Source organism: Vulpes vulpes, chromosome 2 (assembly GCF_048418805.1).
Source record: "Vulpes vulpes isolate BD-2025 chromosome 2, VulVul3, whole genome shotgun sequence".
In the NCBI taxonomy this organism is placed as follows: domain Eukaryota; kingdom Metazoa; phylum Chordata; class Mammalia; order Carnivora; family Canidae; genus Vulpes; species Vulpes vulpes.
The window spans coordinates 6,220,549-6,243,422 of NC_132781.1; the positions used below are offsets into that span (position 1 = coordinate 6,220,549).

General features: G+C 52.5%; 1 protein-coding gene and 1 long non-coding RNA gene across 2 annotated transcripts; one reads left to right on the forward strand and one right to left on the reverse strand.

The window, feature by feature from the left end:
* Nucleotides 1–5,718: 5,718 nt before the first annotated feature.
* On the forward strand, nucleotides 5,719–20,507 carry FADS6 (fatty acid desaturase 6). The gene is made up of 6 exons (XM_025999709.2): nucleotides 5,719–5,975; nucleotides 6,433–6,599; nucleotides 16,201–16,381; nucleotides 16,958–17,145; nucleotides 18,137–18,316; nucleotides 18,936–20,507. The coding sequence occupies exons 1-6, from the start codon at nucleotides 5,813–5,815 to the stop codon at nucleotides 19,083–19,085; spliced, it is 1,029 nt and encodes a 342-aa protein (XP_025855494.1). The 5' UTR covers nucleotides 5,719–5,812; the 3' UTR covers nucleotides 19,086–20,507.
* A 1,798-nt stretch (nucleotides 20,508–22,305) lies between these two features.
* On the reverse strand, nucleotides 22,306–22,718 carry LOC140597683 (uncharacterized). The gene is made up of 2 exons (XR_011999526.1): nucleotides 22,598–22,718; nucleotides 22,306–22,463 (listed from the first exon to the last, which is right to left on the reverse strand). It is a non-coding gene; the product is annotated as an uncharacterized lncRNA (long non-coding RNA).
* Between the last annotated feature and the right edge of the window lie 156 nt (nucleotides 22,719–22,874).

The following is a 22,874-nucleotide window of genomic DNA, read 5'->3' on the forward strand; positions in this document are numbered from 1 at the left end:
CTGGCAGGCAGTGTGTGACAAGCGGTGTCTAACGCTAGCTGGCAGATGATGAGGTCAGGGCAAGGGACAGACACCGGAGTGGGAGCGCCTGGCAAACAGTAGGTGCTCAATAAAATTGGTGCCATGTGTGAAATACACGGGAACATGGGAGCTTTGTAGGGGTGGCTGAAGTCACCAGCACCCCGGAGGATGGGTGGGGTTTAGATGGGGTGCGGGAGTAGAAACAATCACCCTGGGAACGAAGGCAGATGTAGGAAGGAACAACAGCTTCCCAGAGGTCAGGGAGCAGCTACTCTGGCCCCAAGCAGACGAGTAGTCAGAGGTGGAACTAGAGCTTGGAGGTGCTCAAAGGCCATGCTGAGCAATTGAGACCTCAGGCTGTGGGCTATTGATCTCCAAAGTGGGGTGCGGACAACTGTTGGGGTACACAAAGAAAATGTTAAAATGCCCATTGATCTTTACCTCACTTTTTCAAATGCCTGTGCTTTGCATCCATGAAGATACTAAGCTCAGAGAGGTTGAGTAACTCACCCAAAGCCACACAGTTAATGAGCAAGTCCAACTCCAAAGCTGTCGCTCTTCACATATGCTGGGTCTTATGCAGAAGGGTGAGGGTTTGGGTGGGGGCAGAGGCAGGTCTAGGAGAGGCCGGCTGGGAGGAGAAGACAGGCCCCAGCCCCGGCTGCAGCCTTGGCAGCAGGACAGCGGCCCACTGTGGGCAGAGGTCAAGGAACCTGCCCGGGCCTGCTCGCTGGGCCCTGGGGCCCTGTCATGAGAAGCCACGCAGCAAGCCTCAAAGGTGCAGACCTGGCCGGCCAGTCACAGTTCTTTCTCACTCCCGTGAGCAGGATCCTGGAAGCAGGGAGAGGCGGGATGTGGGGCCGAGAGGTCAGGATGGGCTGATAGGGAGGAAGGAATGGGGAAAGAGTCTGGGAGATCAGGTGCTTCTCCCACCCTACAAGCTCAGCTGCCATCGCCCATGGCCAAAGGAATGGAGGTGCCACCCCAACTTGCTGTCCCCACACTTCACTGTTGCTCCACTTATGGGTGACGTCTGCCTTCCAATTCTCACCTCTAAAAAAAACCAAAACAAAAACAAAAAAACACTTTACCAATCAGAAAAATAAAGCAAGTGTTTTAATTAAGATGGAATATACATACAGAAAAATTCACACATAATAGCAATATAGCATGATGGACTTTTATAGAGGGTTACCAACCCCCAGATCAAGAAACAAAACATTTACCAGCCTCCCCAAACCCTTATGTGTCCCCTTCTGGTTACTACCCCCATCAGTAACAGCCATCCTAAGCCTGTTTTTGAATTTTATATGAATGGAACTTACTTTCTTTCTTTCTTTCTTTCTTTCTTTCTTTCTTTCTTTCTTCTTTTTCTTTTTTCTTTCTCTTTCTTTCTCTCTTCTTTCTTTCTTTCTTTCTTTCTTTCTTTCTTTCTTTCTTTCTCTCTTTTTTTCTTTCTTGGAATTTATTTATTCATGAGAGACACAGAGAGAGAGAGGCATAGACACAGGCAGAGGGAGAAGCAGGCTCCCTGCAGGGAGCCCGATGAGGGACTCGATCCCGGGACTCCAGGATCATGCCCTGAGCTGAAGGCAGATAGATGCTCAACCACGGAGCCCCCCAGGTGCCCTTAATATGAATGGAACCAAGTGGAGTCTGTCCTCTGTTGCATCTGGTTTAGATTGTTCAACATTAGGTTCGGGCTGTATAATACACCCCGGCATGCACGTTCCACATTTCATTTATCATTGTAGCATTGGGGGATATTTGAGTTGTCCCCAGGGTTTGCCTATTTTGAGTACACTGGCTATGGATCTTTCTTTGCATTTCTGTTGAGTGTATGCCTCGGGCATGCCCGTGTTCAGCTCTAATCAGGCTCTTTCCATTTAAAAAGAGAATCTGGGGCACCTGGGTGGCTCAGTGGCTGAGCGTCTGCCTTTGGCTCAGGTCGTGATCCCGGGTCCTGGAATCAAGTCCTGAATCAGGCTTCCTACAGGGAGTCTGCTTCTCTCTCTGCCTGTGTCTCTGCTTCCCTCTGTGTGTCTCTCATGAATAAATAAATAAAATCCTTTTTTAAAAAATGAAAAAAAAAAAGAGAGCATCTGCTTCCTATCTGGTTCCACTTTAGTCAACTCTACTGAGGTATAATTAACCATAATAAAACGCACCCACTCTGAGTGTGCAGGTCGATGACTTTAGACCAACATACACACCTGTGTGAACATGACCCCAGGAAGATACAGAACATCTCTATTCTTCCAGACAGTTTCCTTGGGTCCCTTTGCAATTACTGTCCCCCACTCACTCCTCCCTGGGCAACTACTGATTTGATTTCTATCGCCATATATTAGTTCTACTATCCTTAACCTTCCTATAAATGGAATCATACAGTAGGTTCTGGTCTGTGGATGGCTTCTTTCCCTCAGCATTCTGTCTGCAGGGCTGCGTCAGCTTATCCACACTGTTCGTCTGTCTGCACTGTTGACTGCACCAGCTGCTCTTTTATATTACGGGTGTTGTTTGGAGGTACCCATGTGTCCGTCCATTCTCCCGTTGATGGACATTTGCGTTATTTCCAATGTGGCTATGATGAACAACGCTGCTTTGATCATCGAGATACACATTTTTAAAAAAAAGTTTTATTTATTTATTCATGAGACACACACAGGAAGAGGCAGAGACACAGGCAGAGAGATAAGCAGGCCCCATGCAGGGAGCCCAATGTGGGACTTGATCCTGGGACTTCAGGATCACACCCTGGGCCAAAGGCAGATGCTCAACCACTGAGCCACCCAGGCGTTCCTGAGATACACATTTTTATGGGGACACATGTTTTTATTTCTGTTGGTTGAAGATCGGGGAGCTGCCTTGCTGGGTCATAGGATAAGTGTATATTTAACCTTAACAGGAAACTGCCAAACTGTTTTCCAGAGGGGTTGTATCGCCTCGTACCCTTGTCAGCCCGAATGAGAGGTCAGTTGCTCCGCACCTTCTCGCCAATGTTTAGTGGTGCCTGGCGATTGGCATTTAGGAAATAGCAGGTCTGAAATAGCATTTCCCTAAAGACTGATGATGTGGAGCATCTTTTCATGGGCCCACAGGCCATCTGTACATTTCCCTCAGTGAACTGTTTATCTCAGTCTTCCAGATTTTGACTTACCCCTCTTCCATCCTACAACACCCCTCCCTTGCCATCTACATCGTCAGTACCCTCCTGTTTTAGGGTGCTGAAACAGTCTCCAAATTAGTCTCGTGCACTCCAGTGGGCTACTCCGCTATGCCTGTGACCCTTCCTGAACACATTATGCGAGTCACTCCCTTGCTCTAGAAGCTGCTATGGCTCCCTGGGCCTCCAGGAGCAAGCCCCCACCTCTCTGCCATTCTCTGTACCCCAGCACCTGGCTCCGCCCCTAACAATCTCCTAACCCTCTCCATGTCTTGAAGACCCAGAATGCCTTGTTCTCTTCCTTCTCAGCCAGATTTAAATCTGCCTCTCTCCAGGGAGACTGCCAGCCAGCCCGCCCCACCATGGGAGTTCCTGGCTCCTGGAGATCCTCTAATGCACATTTTGCCTCTGCTCCTGTTTGACACTCAGCATTTGCTTCCTTTTTTTTTTTTTTTAAGAAATTATTTATTCGTGAGAGAGAGAGAGAGAGAGAGAGAGAGAGGCAGAGACAGAGAGAGAAGCCAGCTTCCTGCAAGGAGCCTGATGCGGGACTTGATCCTGGACCCTGGGATCACAACTCCAGCAGAAGGCAGGTGCTCAACCACTGAGCCACCCAGGCATCCTTTCAGCATTTGTTTCATAACGTCACTTAGATATCCAGGGGGAAGTGAGGGTATTCTTGGTACTTTCTTCCTACCTTGGTAGGAAGTTTCCTAGTTTATATGATAAAAGCCATGGAATTCCACCTTTATATAATTGTATTATCATATTGCATATTAATATCAAATATGCTTTTAAAAATTGTACATGTCTGGGATCCCTGGGTGACTCAGCAGTTAAGTGCCCGCCTTCGGCCCAGGGTGTGATCCTGGAGACCCAGGATCGAATCCCACATCGGGCTCCTTGCATGGAGGCTGCTTCTCCCTCTGCTTCTCTCTCTCCCTGTATCTCTCATGAATAAATAAATAAAATCTTTTTAAAAAAAAAAATAAATAAAAAATAAAAATTGTACATGTCCCCGCCTTGAAAATTCTAGTATATCTGGGGAGAGGGCACCTCCCCCTTCTCAGTCTTAAGAATCTGATATAAACAAAAGATAACTGAATTTGGAGGAGACACCCTGGATTTGAGTTCTAGTTCTGCCATTTAGTAACTTCGGGCTGGGTGTTGGGCAGATCAGTTCATCTCTCTGGGCCTCTGTGAATCAGACGGGAAAGATACCATCCTTGCGGGGTTGTGGGGAAACACAAAACCTAATAAGGATACAGAAGCCGGGGCATCTGGGTGGCTCAGTGGTTGAGCATCTGCCTATGGCTTAGATTGTGATCCCAGGGTCCTGGGATTGAGTCCTGCATCGGGCTCCCTACAGGGAGCCTGCTTCTCCCTCTGCCTGTGTCTCTGCCTCTCTCTGTATCTCTCATGAATAAATAAATTTTAAAAATCTTAAAAAAAAAAAAAAAAGGAGACGGAAGCCAATGATGAAGCTATGAGGATCCAGACTTGTCCGTGTGTGTGTGTGTGTGTGTGTGTGTGTGTGTGGTGAGAACCGGTCTGTTAGATTGTAAGCCCCTTAGAACACTGACCTGGTAAAGAAATCTTACCCTTTTCTACGGAATCGGAGGGATAAGCTCATAAGAATTCGTGAAGGAAGATGCCATGGTAGACACCAGGAGTCATTCATTAGTGTCCCTAGCCTCCTCACAGGGCTCTCCTCTGTCCCCTCTTCCTCCTGCTTTTCTTCCTCCTTCCCAAAGATCTCTGAAATGCTGCTGCCCTCATCATGCTGGACCTCATTTTGAAAGGGGGGTTCAGTATGGAACCAGGGAGAATGTAAAACAAAAAAAAGAAAAAGGAGAACAGATCCCCAGATGCTGAGAAGGGAGTCAGCAGAGCCCAGGGGCTTGTGTGGGGAGGACCTCCACCAGCTCCGGGTGGGGCTGCCCTGGGGGGAAGGGACTGGGGCAGGCGCTGCTCCCAGGGCAGGGGGGTGGCTGCTGTTTGCCATGCCCCTGGGTGCTCCTGAGCAAGTGGAACTGCAGAGGGATCCACCCGGAATGATGACCCCTGGGTGTGTTTTCTCTATAGTTATGCCTTTCTCTATGGTGATTCCTTTTAGAGTTTCTCACTCCAAAAATCACTGGGCTGGAGGGCCGATTCTCCACGGGTCACTACTGTTAAAGTCGAGGACCAGAGGGGCCCCCGCGCATCTGCCAAGTGCTACCAAGACTCAGGCACATGCTGGAGGAGTAAGAGGCTACGGCCGACGCCAGGCGCTGCGGGGACCCGGAGACCGCGGGGAAGGTGTCTGAGGTCAGGCGGTCAGATGGCCCTGGGGTGGCTCTCCATGGGGTCTCGGCGCCGGTTCTCGCCCCGGGGGGCCTCCCCGCCGCGCGCATCCGCCCGGCTCCTCCTCCTCGGGACGCGCCCGGTGCCCCGGGGAGCCAGGCCGGGTCGCCGAGGCGCGCAGCAGGAGGCGCTCGGGTGCCCGGCGCGCACCGTGACACCGAGGGCGGGTGTCCCCAGCCGGCGCGTGACTCCGCCCCCGCCCGCCCCTGCTCGCGCCGTGCGCCTCGCGGGGCGCCGCACGCCGTCCCCGACTCCTCCTGGGTCGCCTCGGCGGAGCCCATGGAGCCGGCTCGGGGCGCCCCCCGGGGGGACGGCGGGGGCGAGGCGCTGCTGGCCGAGCTGGAGGCGCTGGTCCGCGACGTGGAGAGGGCGAGCTCGTGGTGGGAGCGCCACGGCGTGGACTGCGCCATCCTCGCGCTCAGCCTCCTCTCCCTGCCGGCCGGTGAGGGGCACGGGACGGGGCGACAGGGGGCCGGGCTGCGGCTGCGGACGGTGGCGAGGGAGATGGGGACCCCTGGGGACCGCGGCCTGGGGAGATGTGCGTACTGCGGGGACCCCAGGAAGGACGGTTCGCCCCAAGTCCGAAAGTCTAGTTGCAGTGTCCTGCCCTAGGTCCCCAGAATGGGGCGCTGGAGGGGGAAGGCCTGGTGGCTTGAGGGGGAGGGAGGATTTGAGAGGGATGAGAGGGACTGGAGGAGGGGAGGATGTTCCACGGGGGCACGCCAGGGATGGAGCTTCCCCTGGACCTCCCCTGATGGGCACCTGCCTCGCTGCTGCCTCTGGCAGCCCCCAGGGCTTCAGCCCGCTTTGGGGCCAGGGTGTTTGGGCCCAAATCTCCAAGAGCTGGAGGAAAAGCCTGCCCCCCCGCCCCCCATCCCCATTCTCCTTCCTCCATACAGGGTTCTTATGCCTGCGCTCCGAGAATGTCGTGGTCCTTGGGCTGGGCATCACCCTCCTGGGTGTGTGCCACTACACACTCACTGTCAAGGGCAGCCACCTGGCCACTCACGGCGCGCTCACAGAGTCTAAACGCTGGAACAAGATTTGGGAGCTTTTCTTCGTGGAGGTGAGCCTGGCTGGGGTGAGGGTGACTACGGGTACTGTGTTGGCAATCTCATTGCTCTTTCTTTTCTCTTTCTTCTTCTTTCTTTCTTTCTTTCTTTCTTTCTTTCTTTCTTCCTTCCTTCCTTCCTTCCTTCCTTTCTTTCTTTCTTTCTTTCTTTCTTTCTTTTTCTTTCTTTCTTTCTTTCTCTTTTTCTTCCTTCCTTCCTTCCTTCCTTCCTTTATTTCTTTTTCTTTCTTTCTTTCTTTCTTTCTTTCTTTCTTTCTTTCTTTCTCTTTTTCTTCCTTCCTTCCTTTCTTTTCTTTTTCTTTCTTTCTTTCTTTCTTTCTTTCTTTCTTTCTTTCTTTTTTTTCTCTTTCTTTCTTCCTTCCTTCCTTCCTTCCTTCCTTCCTTCCTTCCTTCCTTTCTTTCTTTCTTTTTCTTTCTTTCTCTTTTTCTTCCTTCCTTCCTTCCTTCCTTTCTTTTCTCTTTCTTTCTTTCTTTCTTTCTTTCTTTTTTTTTTCTTTCTTTCTTTCTTTTCTTTCTCTCTTTCTTTCTCTCTTTCTTCTTTTGCAATCTCATTGTTCCATGGAAACATGTAGGTGTGCACAGCTGTGTGTGCCTACGTGGACAGGCCACTGCAGCTGTTGGTATGTGTATCTAAGTGTGCAGCACGCTCTACAGTCATGTGTGTGTGCATGTGTGCATAGCCCTAAGCCCTTGAGAGGGGGCTTCACTGGTGGGTAGAGAGCTGCGTGAGGAATGTATTCGAGTCCACTTATGGCAGTGCACCTGGCCTGGGCACCCCTGTTTCTCCTGGGGGCACCTACTTGCCTCTCTGTAGCACTGGACCAAGTGGTGATAGAACTTCCTCCTCTTAGCAGGACACCTGCCCTGGCTACCACCTTTGGGGCCTCCTGGTTTCACAGGAAAATGTGAACCCCGGCCAGTAAAGAAAGAGAGGACAGGGGCCTAGAGTGTCCCAACTCCAGAACATACCCCTCTGATGCTTGATGATGGCCAAGCCATCCTGAGGAATGCCCTCCTCTCCTGACCTAAGCCTCCCCTGACTTCCTTCGACTCCCTCCTGATTCTGCCTCACTCTTCTCACCTGCGGGCAAAGCCAGAGGTTTCTGGCCAGATCGTCCTTCTCTCTGGGCTGGTGTCAGGCCTTTCAGGTTCCTCTGTGGAACCTACCCCCTTCCACTCCCCCCTTCCAGGTAGACCTTTGCCTGGCCACCCAGATCTTTTAGGAACAAATATGAAAGCTGGCCCCAAGCAGTGCTTTTCTGCCACTGGTTACCATGACCAATTAACACAGTTATTAACTTGATGTAGCTTTATGAAGGTTTCTATACCTAAACACGCATGTGCAGACACATAGATGACATTTTATAATTATACATTTCTTACCTAGTGCTCTCCATCTTCCCTCTCTACCCTTCCCCTCCTCTCCCACCTGTGCACATTTCTTTTTTAAGATTTTATTTATTCATGAGAGACCCACAGAGAGAGACAGACACAGGCAGAGGGAGAAGCAGGCTCCCCATGGGGAGCCTGATTAGGAACTCGATCCCAGGACCCCGGGATAATGAGCTGAGCCAAAGGCAGATGCTGAACCACTGAGCCACCCAGGTGTCCCCCTGCTCACGTTTCTAAAGTGCTAAGAACAAGAGGAACCTACAGGTTTCTGATCCTCAGGGTCCATTTCAAGCTATTTCCCTTTCCAGGGATCCCTGGGAATTGGTGCTAGCCAGACTCTGAGGCCTGGAGCTGGGGTCAGATGCCCCCTTGTTTGTAATCATGGGCAGGGGAGAAGCGGGGAACACAGCAGTTAGGATTAGCTCTGTGTGAACTTTTCAAAGCTGTCCTGAGTGCCAGGTGCCCTGGGGGCACCTAAGGATGAGTGAGTGCTATGGATTTTAGACTCTTACAAAACAGGGAATTTGACTGTACAGAGGTCAAATTTCACTGTGCAGCTGAATGACCTGGAGGCCCAGGCTTGTTGGAAGAGAGCGCCCTGGCCACCCTATGTACCAGGTTCCCCAGGTGAATCTGATACCCACCAAAGTCTGAGAATGCCCTGGCTTCGGTTCTGGGGAACAAGGCAGCTATGGTGGATGCCGAGAGAAGGCAGGGAGCTGAGGACACCTCTACTGAGAAGCTTCCCCAGCTTCCCCAGGTTCCTCGCTGAAGAGCGGCAGGGAATCAGTGTCTAGTAGACAGGCCCCCAGGGCCTGGCCTCACCTTTGTTTTTTTGGATGTTCAGCTCGTAGCACCAGGTCGAGCTCCTGGTAGGTGTTTTGTCAGTAGTTATTATGATGACTCTGCAGGTGATGTGGGGGAAAGGTCCAGGAAAAAGCCAGTGAGCAGAGGGTCCTGTCTAGAGGCCCGTGAGCCCCCTGTGGTGGAGGAGGCGTGGTTCTCCCCTCCATGTCCTGACTGCTGCTGGACACGTCACAAGTGATTTGGTTCTGGCTATGCCCCTGCCGGGGGTCTCCCCATACCCCTGGCCTTAGTGGGCCAAGTGGAATATTCGGGCAGGATGCTGGTCTTGGCAGCCAGGCAGGGCCCAGCGTCGGGGCACAACCTTTGAAGTCACGTGCCCAGCCTTGCTGGTTGCCTGACCTTGGGCAAGTTACTTAATTCAGCGTTGGCTTCCTCATCTAATAACATCACTGGCCTGACGGAGCCAGTGCGAGGATTAAATGCAACCTCGGAGATCTGGATTTAGGGTATACGCCTGACTCTTGGATGCTCCCCAAGTGTTGGCGCTGCTCCTTTTTTCTGGAGGGAGCATGCGGTCAGCTGCGAGGAGAGGGTTAGCAGTTTCGCTGTTCTTGTCTGTTAGTGTTGTTTGTGTTTTTTATTTTTTTTATTTTTGTGTGTGTGTGTTTTTTTTTTTTTAATTTTTATTTATTTATGATAGTCACAGAGAGAGAGAGAGAGAGGCAGAGACACAGGCAGAGGGAGAAGCAGGCTCCACGCACCGGGAGCCCGACGTGGGATTCGATCCCGGGTCTCCAGGATCGCGCCCTGGGCCAAAGGCAGGCACCAAACCGCTGCGCCACCCAGGGATCCCCTTTTTGTGTGTGTTTTTTAAAGTTTGTTTATTTATTTATTTATTTATTTATTTATTTATTTATTTATGAGAGACACACACAGAGAGAGAGGCAGAGACACAGGCAGAGGGAGAAGCAGGCTCCATCCATGTAGGGAGCCTGACATGGGACTCGATCCTGGGACTCTAGGATCATGCCTTGGGCTAAAGGCAGGCGCTAAACTGCTGAGCCACCCAGGGATCCCCCTGTTGTTTGTGTTTGACAGAAAGGTTCATGCATTTTGCCGAGCTAGACAGATCTGAGTGTGTGAGTGTGTGAGTGTGTGTGTGCACATCTGCTGCCCACCACCTTTTCTCTGTGAGGATGTGTTCTCGCTGCCCGGGACACTCCTGGACCCCCGATTCCCCACTTCTGCTGTGTCGTGTAGTCTTCTCTCTTTGATCCTCCTCTCATTGGCTACCTGTGCTCCACCCCAGCCTTCACCCTCAAGAACTTTATTACAAGTTACATGTGTGTAAGTGTCCTTACTATAGAATGATCTAGTTTTCTGGTCTGTAGCCCAGGGCGTCAGTGAGTGTCTTTGGTGTCCCCATGCACCCGGGTTTGGCCAGGTTTGTCTCTAGGTCCGCTGGCTTGAGCTGCAGGGTGGGATAGGGGCCTGGTCCTCTCTGACCACTGGGATCTGGGGGGAGGGGCAGGCAGGAGGGACAGCGCAGTGACACTCCAGTTGTGGCTGTTTCTTTGGGGTATCCCCAGTTATACACCCAACCCGCACTAGAGTGAGCTTCCCATTTCTGGTCTACATGAGAACGTTCTGTTCCTCCTGCTGGTGAGCCTCTGAGCCTCCCCCCAGTCCAGTGATGGTCCTGGCTTTCCCTCCAAGAGCACCTGCCCTCTCTGTCCTAGGTTATGTGATGAGACCACAGAAGGGTGGGGGCAGGATGGGGTGGGCAGGGCAGTCCTTGGTTTTAATCCCACAGCTTGAGAAGGATCAACGCCCCCCTCCCCCCCAACGAATCCGAGGGCTTTATGGACTTCTCTGTATTTCACTCACAGTCAAGATGCTTCCTTAGTAGGGACACCTGGGTGGCTCAGTGGTTGAGCATCTGCCTTCGGCTCAGGTCTTGATCCCGTGATCTTGGGATCCCGTGGTCCTGGGATCGAGTTCGGGGTCAGGCTTCCTGCAGGGAGCCTGCTTCTCCTTCTGCCTACGTCTCTGCCTCTCTGTGTCTTTCATGAATAAATAAATAAAATCTTTTTTTTAAAGATTTTATTTATATATTCATAGAGACAAAGAGAGAGGCAGAGACACAGGCAGAGGGAGAAGCAGGCATCATACAGAGAGCCTGATGTGGGACTCGATCCAGGGTCTCCAGGATCATGCCCTGGGCTGCAGGCGGCGCTAAACCACTGTGCCACCGGGGCTGCCCATAAATAAATCTTAAAAAAAAAAGTTGCTTCCTGAGTGGGAGAGAACAGGTCGATCCAGTACTAAGCTCTTTAGTGTGTCTCAACCTCAAACCTTCCTTCTAAAAGTTGGCTTTGTGCTGCAGGGGTGGGGTCACAGCTGATCCAAGGAAACTGGGGAGGGGGGCTGGCTCTGCCCTGAGGGAAGGGGTGTCACACAGGGGAATGTCATCACCTTTGCTGGAGTCCCATGTAGATCCCAGAAGCCCCAGCCTGGGCCCGATTCTCAAGTTCAGTGTGGCCATTACCTTCTGGGCTGTCTCTCTAACAGCCACCCGACTGTGGCTCTCTGTCCCCACCCGAATCCTGTGGGGCATCGGTCTGAGTATGCCCGACTGTGATTTTTAATTTTTTTAATTTTAAAAATTTATTCAGAGGGCAAGACTAGATCTGTAGTACAAAATATACTTTTGTGAACAAACAGACTTTAGTTTTGAAATAATTATAGATTCACAGGATGTGGCAAAAATATGGCAGAGAGGTCCAGGGTACCCTTCACCCACCTTTCCCCATTAGTTACATTTATATCCTTTTTTAAAAAATATGTTACTTGGGGGATCTCTGGGTGGCTCAGCGGTTTGGTGCCTGCCTTCGGCCCAGGGCATGATCCTGGGGGCCCGGGATCAGCTCCTGAATTGGGCTCCCTGCATGGAGCCTGCTTCTCCCTCTGCCTGTGTCTCTGCCTCTCTCTCTCTCTGTGTGTGTCTCTCATGAATAAATAAATAACATCTTTTTAAAAAAAGGATGTTATTTATTTATTTTAGAGGGAGAGAGAGTGTGTGTGTGTGAGTAGGGGGAGGAGCAGAGGGAGAGAGATGAGCAGACTCTGCACTGAGCATGGGGCCCGATGTGGGGCTTGATCCCAACCACCCAGGTGCCCCTTTTTATATAACATTTATATTTATTACAAGTTACATGTGTATGAGTCTCCTTCAGTAGCCAGACCAGGAAATTGACATTGGACTGTGTGTGTGTGTGTGTGTGTGTGTGTGTGTATCTCTGCCATTTTACCATGTTCAGATTTGGTAAATGGACTTTCAAGTAGCCCCCACCCCACTGTCCTCAGCTTTGGTGTAGCTTCCTCAAAGATAAGCCCAAGGACTCTGGGAAGAGGGTCTCGTGGCAATCCCTACTCCTGTTGGTCTGTAAGGCCCGATTCCTGGTGGCAGGGACCGTGGTGGCCTTGCATATGGCCCTCGGAGGCAGAGGACCCTGGAGCAGGGCCAGGGAGTCCATGTGTGGATGGCAGCCCAAGTGTGAGGACTGCAGCCTTGAGGGAGGAGCTTGGGGAGGAGAGGGCAAACTCCCCATGAGCACGATAGTGGCTCCCCAGGAGGGCGAGGACACCCTGGGGGATCCGGGGCTGGGACAGCGTCAGTCCAGGCTGAGTGGCAATGGGCCAGCAGTGTTGTCCACATCACTGAGCTGCTCCTCCCTGACAAGTCCTCCACTGGGTGCTGGGGTCACAACAATGACCCAGACCCGCTTCTAGTTCCCCAAGGGCTCATAGTCAGGTGGGGAAACAGATACACATGAATGACATGGAAATAATAAAATTCCCGATTATATCATCAGACACTTACTGGGTGCTTACTGTGTACTTTATGCAAATTGTTGCATTTAGTAGTGATGCCTCCCTGTGAGTGGAAGCTGTGATTACCCTCACTTCATAGATAAGGAAACACTGGTCTGAGAGGTTAAGTCACTTGGCCAAGGCTGCTCACCCTTAAAATGTGTAGCCAGGGATCAGGGCAGGTGGAATGTGACAGGGGCATCAACCAGGTGGTGTGTAGGGTGTGAACACAGAGAGAGCACAGAAAGCACAGGGAGCACATGGCAGGGATAGGACCAGTATCTCCAGATATCTTTGGCTGTTGTGACTGGTGTGTGTGTATGTGTGTGTGTGTGTGTGTGCGCATGCGTGCATGTTACTGGCACCTAGTGGGCAGAGCCCAGGGGTGCATCTGGGATATACTCTACAAGAATTGGTTGCTTATCTGAAATTTGAATTCACCTGCGGGTCCTATACTTTATCTGACAAACCTATTGCTGAGGCCCGGGGAGCCCCAGAGGTCCCCACCACCCTGAAGCCAACATGAAGGGGCTGCTCAGCTCCTCGGAATCAGTGAGAGAGGGCCTGGAGGGAGCCCGGGGCCTGTCCTGCCTCAGGGCAGCTGGTCCGGGACAGCAAGGCACCTTTCCATCCCATCTGGTTCCATGCTTGTTTGCCCCCTGCCCCTGTGCCCACCTTGGCAGTGATCCCACCATGCCCTAAACCCTAAGCTGGAAACCTGGTCATAGCCCTTAATCCCTCTTGCTCCTCCCAGATCTGTCCCTCTTGCCTGTCCCATCCCCATTCCTTTTCCAACAGCCTGCAGCCATCACCTGTCTTGTCCTGCCCCTCCCCTCCCAATCCAATAGAATGACCTGTTTACATCCCAACTTTGCATCATAATTTTATTATCATGGGTTTTAATACTGCCAGGTCATTGTTCGTTTAAAAAAATAAAAGGGCAGCCCGGGTGGCTCAGCGGTTTAGAGCCACTGCCTTCAGCCCAGGGCATGATCCTGGAGACCGGGGATCGAGTCCCACTTTGGGCTCCTTGCATGGAGCCTGCTTCTCTCTCTCTCACTCACTTTTTCTCTCTCTCTGTGTTTCTCATGAATAAATAAAAAATAAAAAAAAATCTTTAAAAAATTAAAAAATAATATTCAAGGACATGGGGATCCCTGGGTGGCTTAGCGGTTTGGCGCCTGCCTTTGGCCCAGGGCGTGATCCTGGAGTCCTGGGATTGAGTCCCACATCAGGCTGCTTGCATGGAGCCTGCTTCTCCCTCTGCCTGTGTCTCTGCCTTTCTCTCTCTCTGTGTCTCTCATGAATAAATGAATAAAATCTTTAAAAAAATATTCGAGGACACGTAAGAGATTAAGGACCTCCCAGGAGGAAAGCGGGGACCTGGGGCCTCACTGAGGTAGGAAGAGCTGTAACTGCATAGTTTTTGAATTCTGAATTATATAAATGTATTACCTATTTGAAGGGTCAGTTTTTTCAAACCACCGCCTTAGCTGTTAACTATCTTTGGCCCTCGGCAGAGGTCTGAGGGTGCTTCCGAGTGCAGACAGCCAAGTGAAGGAATAGGTGAACGAGGAGATACTTGGGGTCCCTGACGCTGAGTGGAGGGAAGTGTCAGGAGGACGTGCCCTGGTGCCTGCCCCGTGCACACTCTGGCCACTTGCAGTGCCTGAGTGCTGCTAAGAGACCGGGGCCCTTAATTAATTTTTCCTGAGGGGCACAGAGCATAGCCACAGGAAGAAGCGACACCTACCCTAGGGCGCCCGGCTGGCTCTGTTGATGGAGCGGCTGCCTTCGGCTCAGGTCATGATCTCAGGGTCCTGGGATCCAGCGCTGCATCTGCATTGGGCTCCCTGCTCAGTGGGGAGTCTGCTTCTCCCTCTCCTCTTCCTCCCTGCTCGTGCTTTCTCTCTCTTAAATAAGCAAATAAAATCTAAAAATATATATGGTTTCTTAAAAAAAAAAAAAAAAAGCTGCTTATTCCAAGTTCCATGGGGTAGAACTTGAGATTCCAAACACACGCTCGCAGGCCTTGGCCAGAGGCAGGCTGGCCTCCGAGGATGGCCCAGCGGCCCCCAGCTGCAGCCCCTCACCTGGAACTGGAACCAACCACGGGGCCCCAGTGGGCACATGCTCTGGAGACCCGAAGGCCTGGAAGAGATGTCAAAACAGGTGACAAAAGCAGCGAGCGCAACCCATCCCTGGGCGGGTTACCTCCCTGGAGAGCAGAGCCCTCGTCCTGCCTCCGGGGCCGGCCGGGCCATGCCCGTTGGGCAGGTCTGTCTGCGATACAGCTTCCTCAGAGCGTCCCTGCTGTGCCCCTCGGTGTCCTTGGCTGGAGCTTCCGGTTACATCTTCGTGCCGTTTTAGTCCAAGTTTCTGCAGATGGAGCGTGAAGACAATGTCTTTCCTGATTTGTCTTCTCCTGGCTTTGCCTCTGCTGCCTGGATCCAGAGCCCGGGGACCCACTGCCTTGCAGTTGGTGGCTCGTCTCAGGGGTCTGTCTGATGGCTTGTCTTGGGTGGGTTCTGGGTTCAAATCCTACCTCTGCCGCCTTCCTCCCTGGGTGACCTGGGGTGGTCACGTGGCCTCTCTCTGTCTTGGTTTCTGCTTCTATCAAGGGTGGATCATAAGGCCGCTGACCTGCTGGGCTTGGAAGATGAACAGATGACATGTGTGAGGTGCAGGACACAGCACTCGGTGAAGGCTGTTCTGCTGTCTTCACGAGGCTCACAGTGATCCCAACTGGGAAACTCTTGGTGTTCTTCTGGAAACAGGCAGGCGGCCTCTTTGACAAAATTAGCAAAATCTTCTGGCCTGATTAAAATATTGGAGGAGGCTGACATCTGCATTTTAATTTGCATGTATCTGCATAAGAAACACCTTAGTGCTGCTTTTGCATTTGGAACGACTGCCCTCCTCCGAGTCCAGAACTGCTGTCCTGCTGCGGCTCCTAGGCCGTTTGTAAGAATCCCATGAGGATGAGGACGAGGGCGCAGACCAGAGGAGTCGGCCCTGGGGAGCAGTTCACACTCAGCCCCCACCGGGGCACCTGGTCCTGGTCACCACCCTCACAGATAGGTCACTCCTGCACCCCTCCCCACACTGCCAGGGGCTCAGAATGCAAAGCAGTGCTCTGAAGATACAGAGGTTTCCAAGAGAAACAGGCACAAAATAATTGCAATAGGGTGCCAAGAGCTTTACCCCCCTGAGAGCCCCCTCAGGCCTGCAGGCTTGCCCGGGTTGTCAGTGGCAGAGTGGCAACTGGGGCTTCCCAGTTGCTTCCCACCTCCAAACACTTAGCATCGCCACACTGAGTGGGTGCAGCTCTTTTGACTGGCTGCCACCCTGTGGTCATGGATACCTGTGAGCTGATGGTGTGGGTAGCTGGGGGGTGTGAGGCAGGGAGGCCCTGGAAATGCAGCTTCTGGGGATGGTGGGTGTTCTCGGGGCTCGCAAAGGTCCTGCTTTGCTTGACTGTGCCTCACATGGACTCCGGTGCCCTCTCTGGCCCCTCCTCCAGGTATGCTCTGCCTTCAGTGCAGAGTACGCCAAGTATGGACACGTCAAGATGCACCACGGTTACACCAACGTGTTGGGCCTGGGGGACTCAAGCACGTGGAGGTTGCCTTGCCTCAACCGCTATGTGTACATGTTCCTGGCTCCTCTCTTGATCCCCATCATAACCCCACTGGTGGCTGTGGGTGAGTATGCCAGGGCTGTGCCCTGGCACGACCTGCTTCCCCGCTTTCCTTACTTCCCCTCCTGGCTTCCCGGAGGCCTGAGACAGCCATGCAGGGTGGAAGGGCCCTGGACCCAGGGCCAAGTCTGGCTCTGCCACTTACTTACTGGCTGATGACCATCAGCAGGTAATTTAACCACTCTGACTCAGGTTCTCACCTGGTCCTCAAGGGTGGTGTGAAAGCACTGTGAGGTCATGCATATAAAAACACTTCGCACATGCCTCAGGTTACACTGCATGTTAATATCATGGGAGCGATAGCATACGGCGGAAGGAGGGGCGGGAGGGCAGCACACCTGGGTCCCAGCCCTGGGTCCCTGCCACTTACTAGCAGAGTGGCCTTGGTCAAGTTGCTTAATACTCTGCTTCCATATCCAGAAAATGGGTGGACGTACTTTTCGGGACTGTGTGGATGCACTCTTGGCCCTAGTTAGCTCACTGGTTAGCAGCACTGGGGCCGCAGGAGCCGGCTTGTGTCGGAGCAGCACCTTGCCCTCCCCGACCCCGGCACTACTCTATGTGTTGCTCCCTCTGGCAGAGCGGCTGAGGAAGGTGGAGCTCAGGTCGGCTGCGCGGTCGCTGGGCCTGATTTCCCTGGGCCTCTATGCTCACTACTGGGTGCTCCTGAACGTGTCTGGCTTCAGGAGCCCTGGCTCAGCCCTGCTCTGCATGCTCACCACCAGATCCCTGCTGGCCCACCCTTACCTGCACGTGAACATCTTCCAGGTGAGCCGCCCCCCCCCCCCCCCCCGCCCCGCTCTCCACCTACCACACACTAGACTCAGTGTTCTAGGGAGAGAGAGGGGCATTCATTCCTCCATTTTCCACCCCAAACTCTCTGTGGGTTATCAGGTAAAGAATTTGCTTCTCTTCAACACTGGCTACCATTTACATGTGAATGGCGGATGGAAGATTTAAGAAACTTCTATGCCTTTGGCACTTGATTAGGTGCTGTGGAGGGATAAGTGATTAAGAAGGACCCCATTTCCTGCCCTCGGGGCACTTACTGTGATAAGCCCAAGTGACTTGAGCTGTGGGCCATCACAGAGGCCCCAGTGCAGGCCACGAGGCTGGAGGAGCCCGAGACAGGAGGTCTCCATGGGGGTCCAGGGGCTCAGCACTCAGATCCAGGGTCATTTCCATAGGGATGTGACCCTGCTCCCTGGACATGAAGCCAATGATGACTTCATCTCAAAGTGCACCGCTGCTGGAGTCATCCTGCCACCTGCCTGTCCTGCTAGTGCAGATGTTTCCATTCACTTCCAAACCCCTTAGGGGAGGCATTTATCCATACTTGTTGAATGAAAAACTGCACGAGGGTGCACAAACTTGATCTTGAGCCCTGAGCAGGATTGTGACTGGTGCAAAGAAACCAGGGAAGGGTCTCTCCAGGATGAGACAAAGGCATAGTGGCATGAGAGCAAGCAGTGGGAAGTAGTGGGCATGTCAGTACCATGAGGTCCAAGGGGCATCCAGGCCAAGCCCCTCATTTGTACGGATGGAGACAGAGGCCCAGAGATGGGTGAGACTGAGTTCAGAGCACAGGCGGAAGAGTCCCAGCCTCCTCTCGCCTCTCCGGGTCCTGCCAGAGTGGGAGTGAGGGAGGCAGAAGGGCCCACTGGGTCCCCAAGTGGTAGGTGAGGATGTCCAGGGCAGGGTGGGGAGGTACAGGGCTGCCCAGCCCAGCCCTAGGGTGTGACTCCCGTGTCTGTCACAGCACATTGGGCTGCCCATGTTCTCCCGGGACAAGAAACCCCCCCGGATTCACATGATGAGCCTGGGTGTGCTGAACTTGCCACGGCTGCCTGTGCTGGACTGGGCCTTTGGCCACTCCATCATCAGCTGCCACGTGGAACATCACTTCTTCCCCCGGCTCTCTGACAATATGTGCCTGAAGGTAAGTGGGGGTTGGGCTGGATGAACCGACTATCCGAGGGCAGAGGGGGGTGACCCTCAGGGTCCACCTGAACCCTGGGCCCCCTGGCTGGCCTGGCCTGAAGTACCCTGGAAGGTCAGCCCTGTGCACAAGCAGCAGTGTGCGTTTCTGATCAGAGACGTGTGGGTTTCTTACTCCCACGGTGACTCTGGACAAGTTAACTGAATGTCGAGGGGCTGCAGCTTCCTCATCTGGAAGATGAGAGTAAGCAGTGCTTGCTGGCAGGCTTTAAGGATGAAAGGAGATGGACCTGAAATGCTGGGTACACAGTAGGTGCTTGGTCAAAGGGAGCCCCAGTTTTTTTGTTTTTTTTTTTGAGCCCCAGTTTTTATTCCCTGTGCCAAGGAGGACTGTCATGGAGTTGGGCACCCTGGGTGCAGGGATGTGGATGAGAAGCCCCCGACCCCTTTTCCTTGCCTGCTGGGAGGGGAGAGGCAGGAATCCCACCTACCCCTGCTGCCCCTCAGCTCCTCCAGAACATCATGGAACCAGGAGACAGGCGCTGGGGCTGAGAGGAGGAAGGGCTCCCCATGGGGAGGGGGTCTTGGCTCAGTGGCCTCTCTTGCCCATCTCCTGGCAGGTGAAGCCCGTGGTGTCCCAGTACCTCCATAAGAAACAGCTGCCGTACAACGAGGACTCTTACCTGGCTCGCTTCAGGCTGTTTCTCAGTCGTTATGAGGAGTTCATGGTACAGACCCCGCCCATCACCGAGCTGGTGGGACTGCAGTGAGGGGTGGGCAGCACAGTCACCCTGCACCCCCTCCCTGGCCCAACCTTAGCCCTCTTGCTTCTGCTGGCCTTCCCTCCGTCCAGGAGGGCTTGGCCCCTTCCCCACTGCAGTGGCTGCTAAGGAGCCCTCTCCCTGGGGAGCATAGGGAGAGGCTACTTTTGGCAGACTTTCCTGGTTTCTCAGCCAGAGAAGCCTCTGCAAGGCATAGGCTCAGCAACTCCCGAGACCTACACCATCAGTGAAATCCAAGTGTATGTGTTTTGTGGGGAGAGCATTCCAGGGGAACTAAGGGCATAAATAAGAGTGTAAATAGTTTTGAGCTTGACCTTGGCTAGCTTGAGAAAAAATCTGCTTTGTTCCATGATGTTTAGAAGGGGTGGACCCAAAAGAACTATCAATTGCAAAGAGAAAAATTACTGAGAAGGTAGTCAAGGCTGGAGGGGGTGATGGGCATAGGGTCTAGAGGACAGGCGGCCTTTGAGGGGAGACGGCGGAGGACAGGGTGCAGATACAAGGATTTGGAATCAGGAGCAGGGCTTGCCTGTGAACAGGCGCCTGCAGCCTGAGAGGGAGGCAGGGATACAGAGAATCACCGATGCCAGCCAGAGGAAGAAGGCAGCGTGCTAAGACACCACTGAGAGTCAGCCCAAAGTGGGCAGCCTGGAGAGAGGGCTGGGGGCCACCCTAACTTGTGGCTGGATGAGAGGGCGCAAGGAAGGGCCCAGCTGGAGGCAGAGGGAGGGACAGAAGAGGCCAGGCCTATGACAGGAGCCAGAGCAGTTAGTCCAAAGCACAGTTTCTTATGTTGGCAGTATTGACATTATGGCCAGATGGTTCCTTGTCACTGGGCCCTATCCTGGGCATCCTAGGATGTTTAGCAGCATCCCTGGCTTTTACCCACAGGGATGCCAGGAACCCAAGTTGTGACAATCAAAAATGTCTCCAGACGTTGCCAACTAACTGTCCCCTAGGGGGCAAAATCATCTCTGGTTGCAAACGTGCAAGTTGTGTTTTAGCACACAACTGCCTTGTTTTTCAGTGAAGCCCTGGGCAGGGTGGAGGGCATGCTGGCTCTGATGCTGGGGAGGCTAAATGCAGCCATTGGGATGGGCAGAGGGGTTAGACAGCAGGCCACGCCGTCCTGTCAGCCTGGTCCTGGTGGAGAACCCATCTCTGGCCCCCAGATCCATTCCCTACCCTACTGTTTCTCCACCTTGCCTTCCTCTACCAAAGACCACAGCTGCTTCTGTGCGGTGCCCTTTCCCACAGCTCTCACTACTTTTGAAACTGCTTCCTCCTTTTGTTCCTTCGGGCCCTGGGTGGAAATGGCCTCCAGCCGTTGCTAGCCAGGGGGGCTTCACCATCCACTGGATCCTGCCCACACCTCTGTAAGAAGTTCCTTCATTAAACTCTTTTCAGTCAGCCCTTTTGAGTGTGCCATCTGTTTCTTGCTGGGAGGCTGATAGAGCAGAGTTCTGGATCCAAGCAGCCCTCTTGGAACAGGAAAGGGTTGGCAGCCTCCCCAGCCGGCTGCTTTGCTGCTTTGCTATACGTTACTGCTGCTCTTTTGAAATGCATTAACAGCTCAGAAGTGGCCCTCGGGTCTGGGAATGTGATTAATCAAACTGCTAATTCTCCAAATGACAAAATGCAATGTCAGAAAAGGTCCCATTGCATAGTCCTGGCTAATGACCCAAACCATCCTAATCCATACCAATGACTCATTATTATTGATCTGGGCCTGAGTGGGGAATGGGCAGCCCTCGTACCAGACCTGGCTGTACCACAGGAGCCTGGGAACAAGACACTTGATTTCTTTGCGGCTCCATTTTCTGTCACTCTAAGGATGTGGGCTGGGAATGCAATGGGGGTTGAGAGGGAAGGAGGGGGTGATAGGAGAGATTCTACAGAGACCTAAGATCTAATTTACAGAGGTATATGGGAGGTGATAATATTGATGATGGTGATGACGATAGCTAACATTTTCAGAACTTATGGCAAACATTTTTTTGAGAGGGAAGGGGAAGGGAGGGGCAGAAGGAAAGGGAAAGAATCTCAAGCAGGCTCCACACCCAGCACAGAGCCCTACACGGGGCCCAATCCCCCCGACCCTGAGATCATGACTTGAGCTGAAATCAAGAGTCAGACGCTTAACCTATGGAGTCACCCAGGTGTCCCGAGATAATTTGTATTTTGGGCTTGGTGGACCATATGGTGTCAGTCACCACTACTCAAGGCAAGTGTGAAAACAGCCTCCGAAAATATGTAAAGAAATGAGCATCGCTGTGTTCTAATAAAACTTACTTTTTTTAACTTCATGTCATTTTCATAGGCCACAAAATATTATTCTTCTCAATTGTTTAACCATTTAAGGATGGAAAAACCATTAGCTTGCACTAGCACGAAAATGGGTGGTGGGGTTAGGATTTGGCGTACAAGCCCCTCCCTGGTCTAGAGGGACAGGCACAAAATACAAGGACTTGGTAAAAACCAGGAACAGTGTTTCCTTCTCAGCCGTGTGTGTGTGTGTGTGTGTGTGTGACAAACAGGCACGTGTCCAACATCTTGTGGTAATTCATCAAACAGTATATGTATGATTTGTGCACTTTTCTGTTAGGGTTCAATAAAAAGGCAATTAAAAAATGGTAAGGCAGGGGCAGCCGGGGTGGCTCAGCGGTTAAGCGCCACCTTCAGTTCAGGGCCTGATCCTAGAGACCCAGGATGAGTCCCACGTCTGGCTCCCTGCATGGAGCCTGCTTCTCCCTCTGCCTGTGTCTCTGCCTCTCTCTGTGTGTCTCTCATAAATAAATAAATAAATAAAATCTTAAAAAAAAAAAAAAAGGTAAGGCAGTGTAATAAGCGACGATGCGATAAAGTAGAGCGTCCAGGGGACAAGCAGGGGCCTTAACCCAGTGTGGGAGAGGACAGGTCAGGGAAGGCCTCCCCAAGGAAGTGCCTGGCGGGAGGGACCATGGGGGAAAAGGAAGCTGAAGCTGGCCTTAGGTTATTGGGTCAGAGTTGATCACGGATCCCGTCTTTTAAATATATAATTTTGGGGGCCCCTGGGTGGCTCAAGTGGATCTGCTTTTGGCTCAGGTGGTGATCCGGGGGTCCCAGGATCAAGCCCCGCATAGGGCTCCCCATAGGGAACCTGCTTCTCCTTCTGCCTATGTCTCTGCCTCTCTTTCTGGGTTTCTCACGAATAAATAAATAGATAAAATCTTTAAAATATATATATTTGGGCAGCCCCAGTGGCTCAGCGGTTTAGCTCCGCCTTCAGCCCAGGGCGTGATCCTGGAGACCCGGGATCGAGTCCCACGTCGGGCTCCCTGCATGGAGCCTGCTTCTCCCTCTGCCTGGGTCTCTGCCTCTCTGTGTCTGTCGTGAATAAATAAATAAAATCTTAAAAAAATTTTTTTAAATAAAAAAATATATTTATATATATTTGGTCACCGTGGATTTTTTTTTTGCATCAGTTTCGTCCTCTTAAAATGTATTAACATATTATTTACCTTAATTACTGAGGTTGTGCCCCTGAACTCCTGCACCGAGGCCAGGGCTTCAGCAGCCTCCCCCTACCTGAACCGGACAGCATCCGGCCGGGGTCACACCCGCAGGTGCGACCAAAGTCCCCGCAGGAGCCCTTTCTTCCCGGACTTCCGGACTCCGTGGTGGTCACGCTAGGGGCGCGGCGGGTACGCCTTCAAAGGGGGCCGGCTCTGCGTCATCAGAGAGCGACGGGAGTCTCCGAGGGGGAGGGGCTAGGAAAAGTAAGCTCCTTCTTCATTG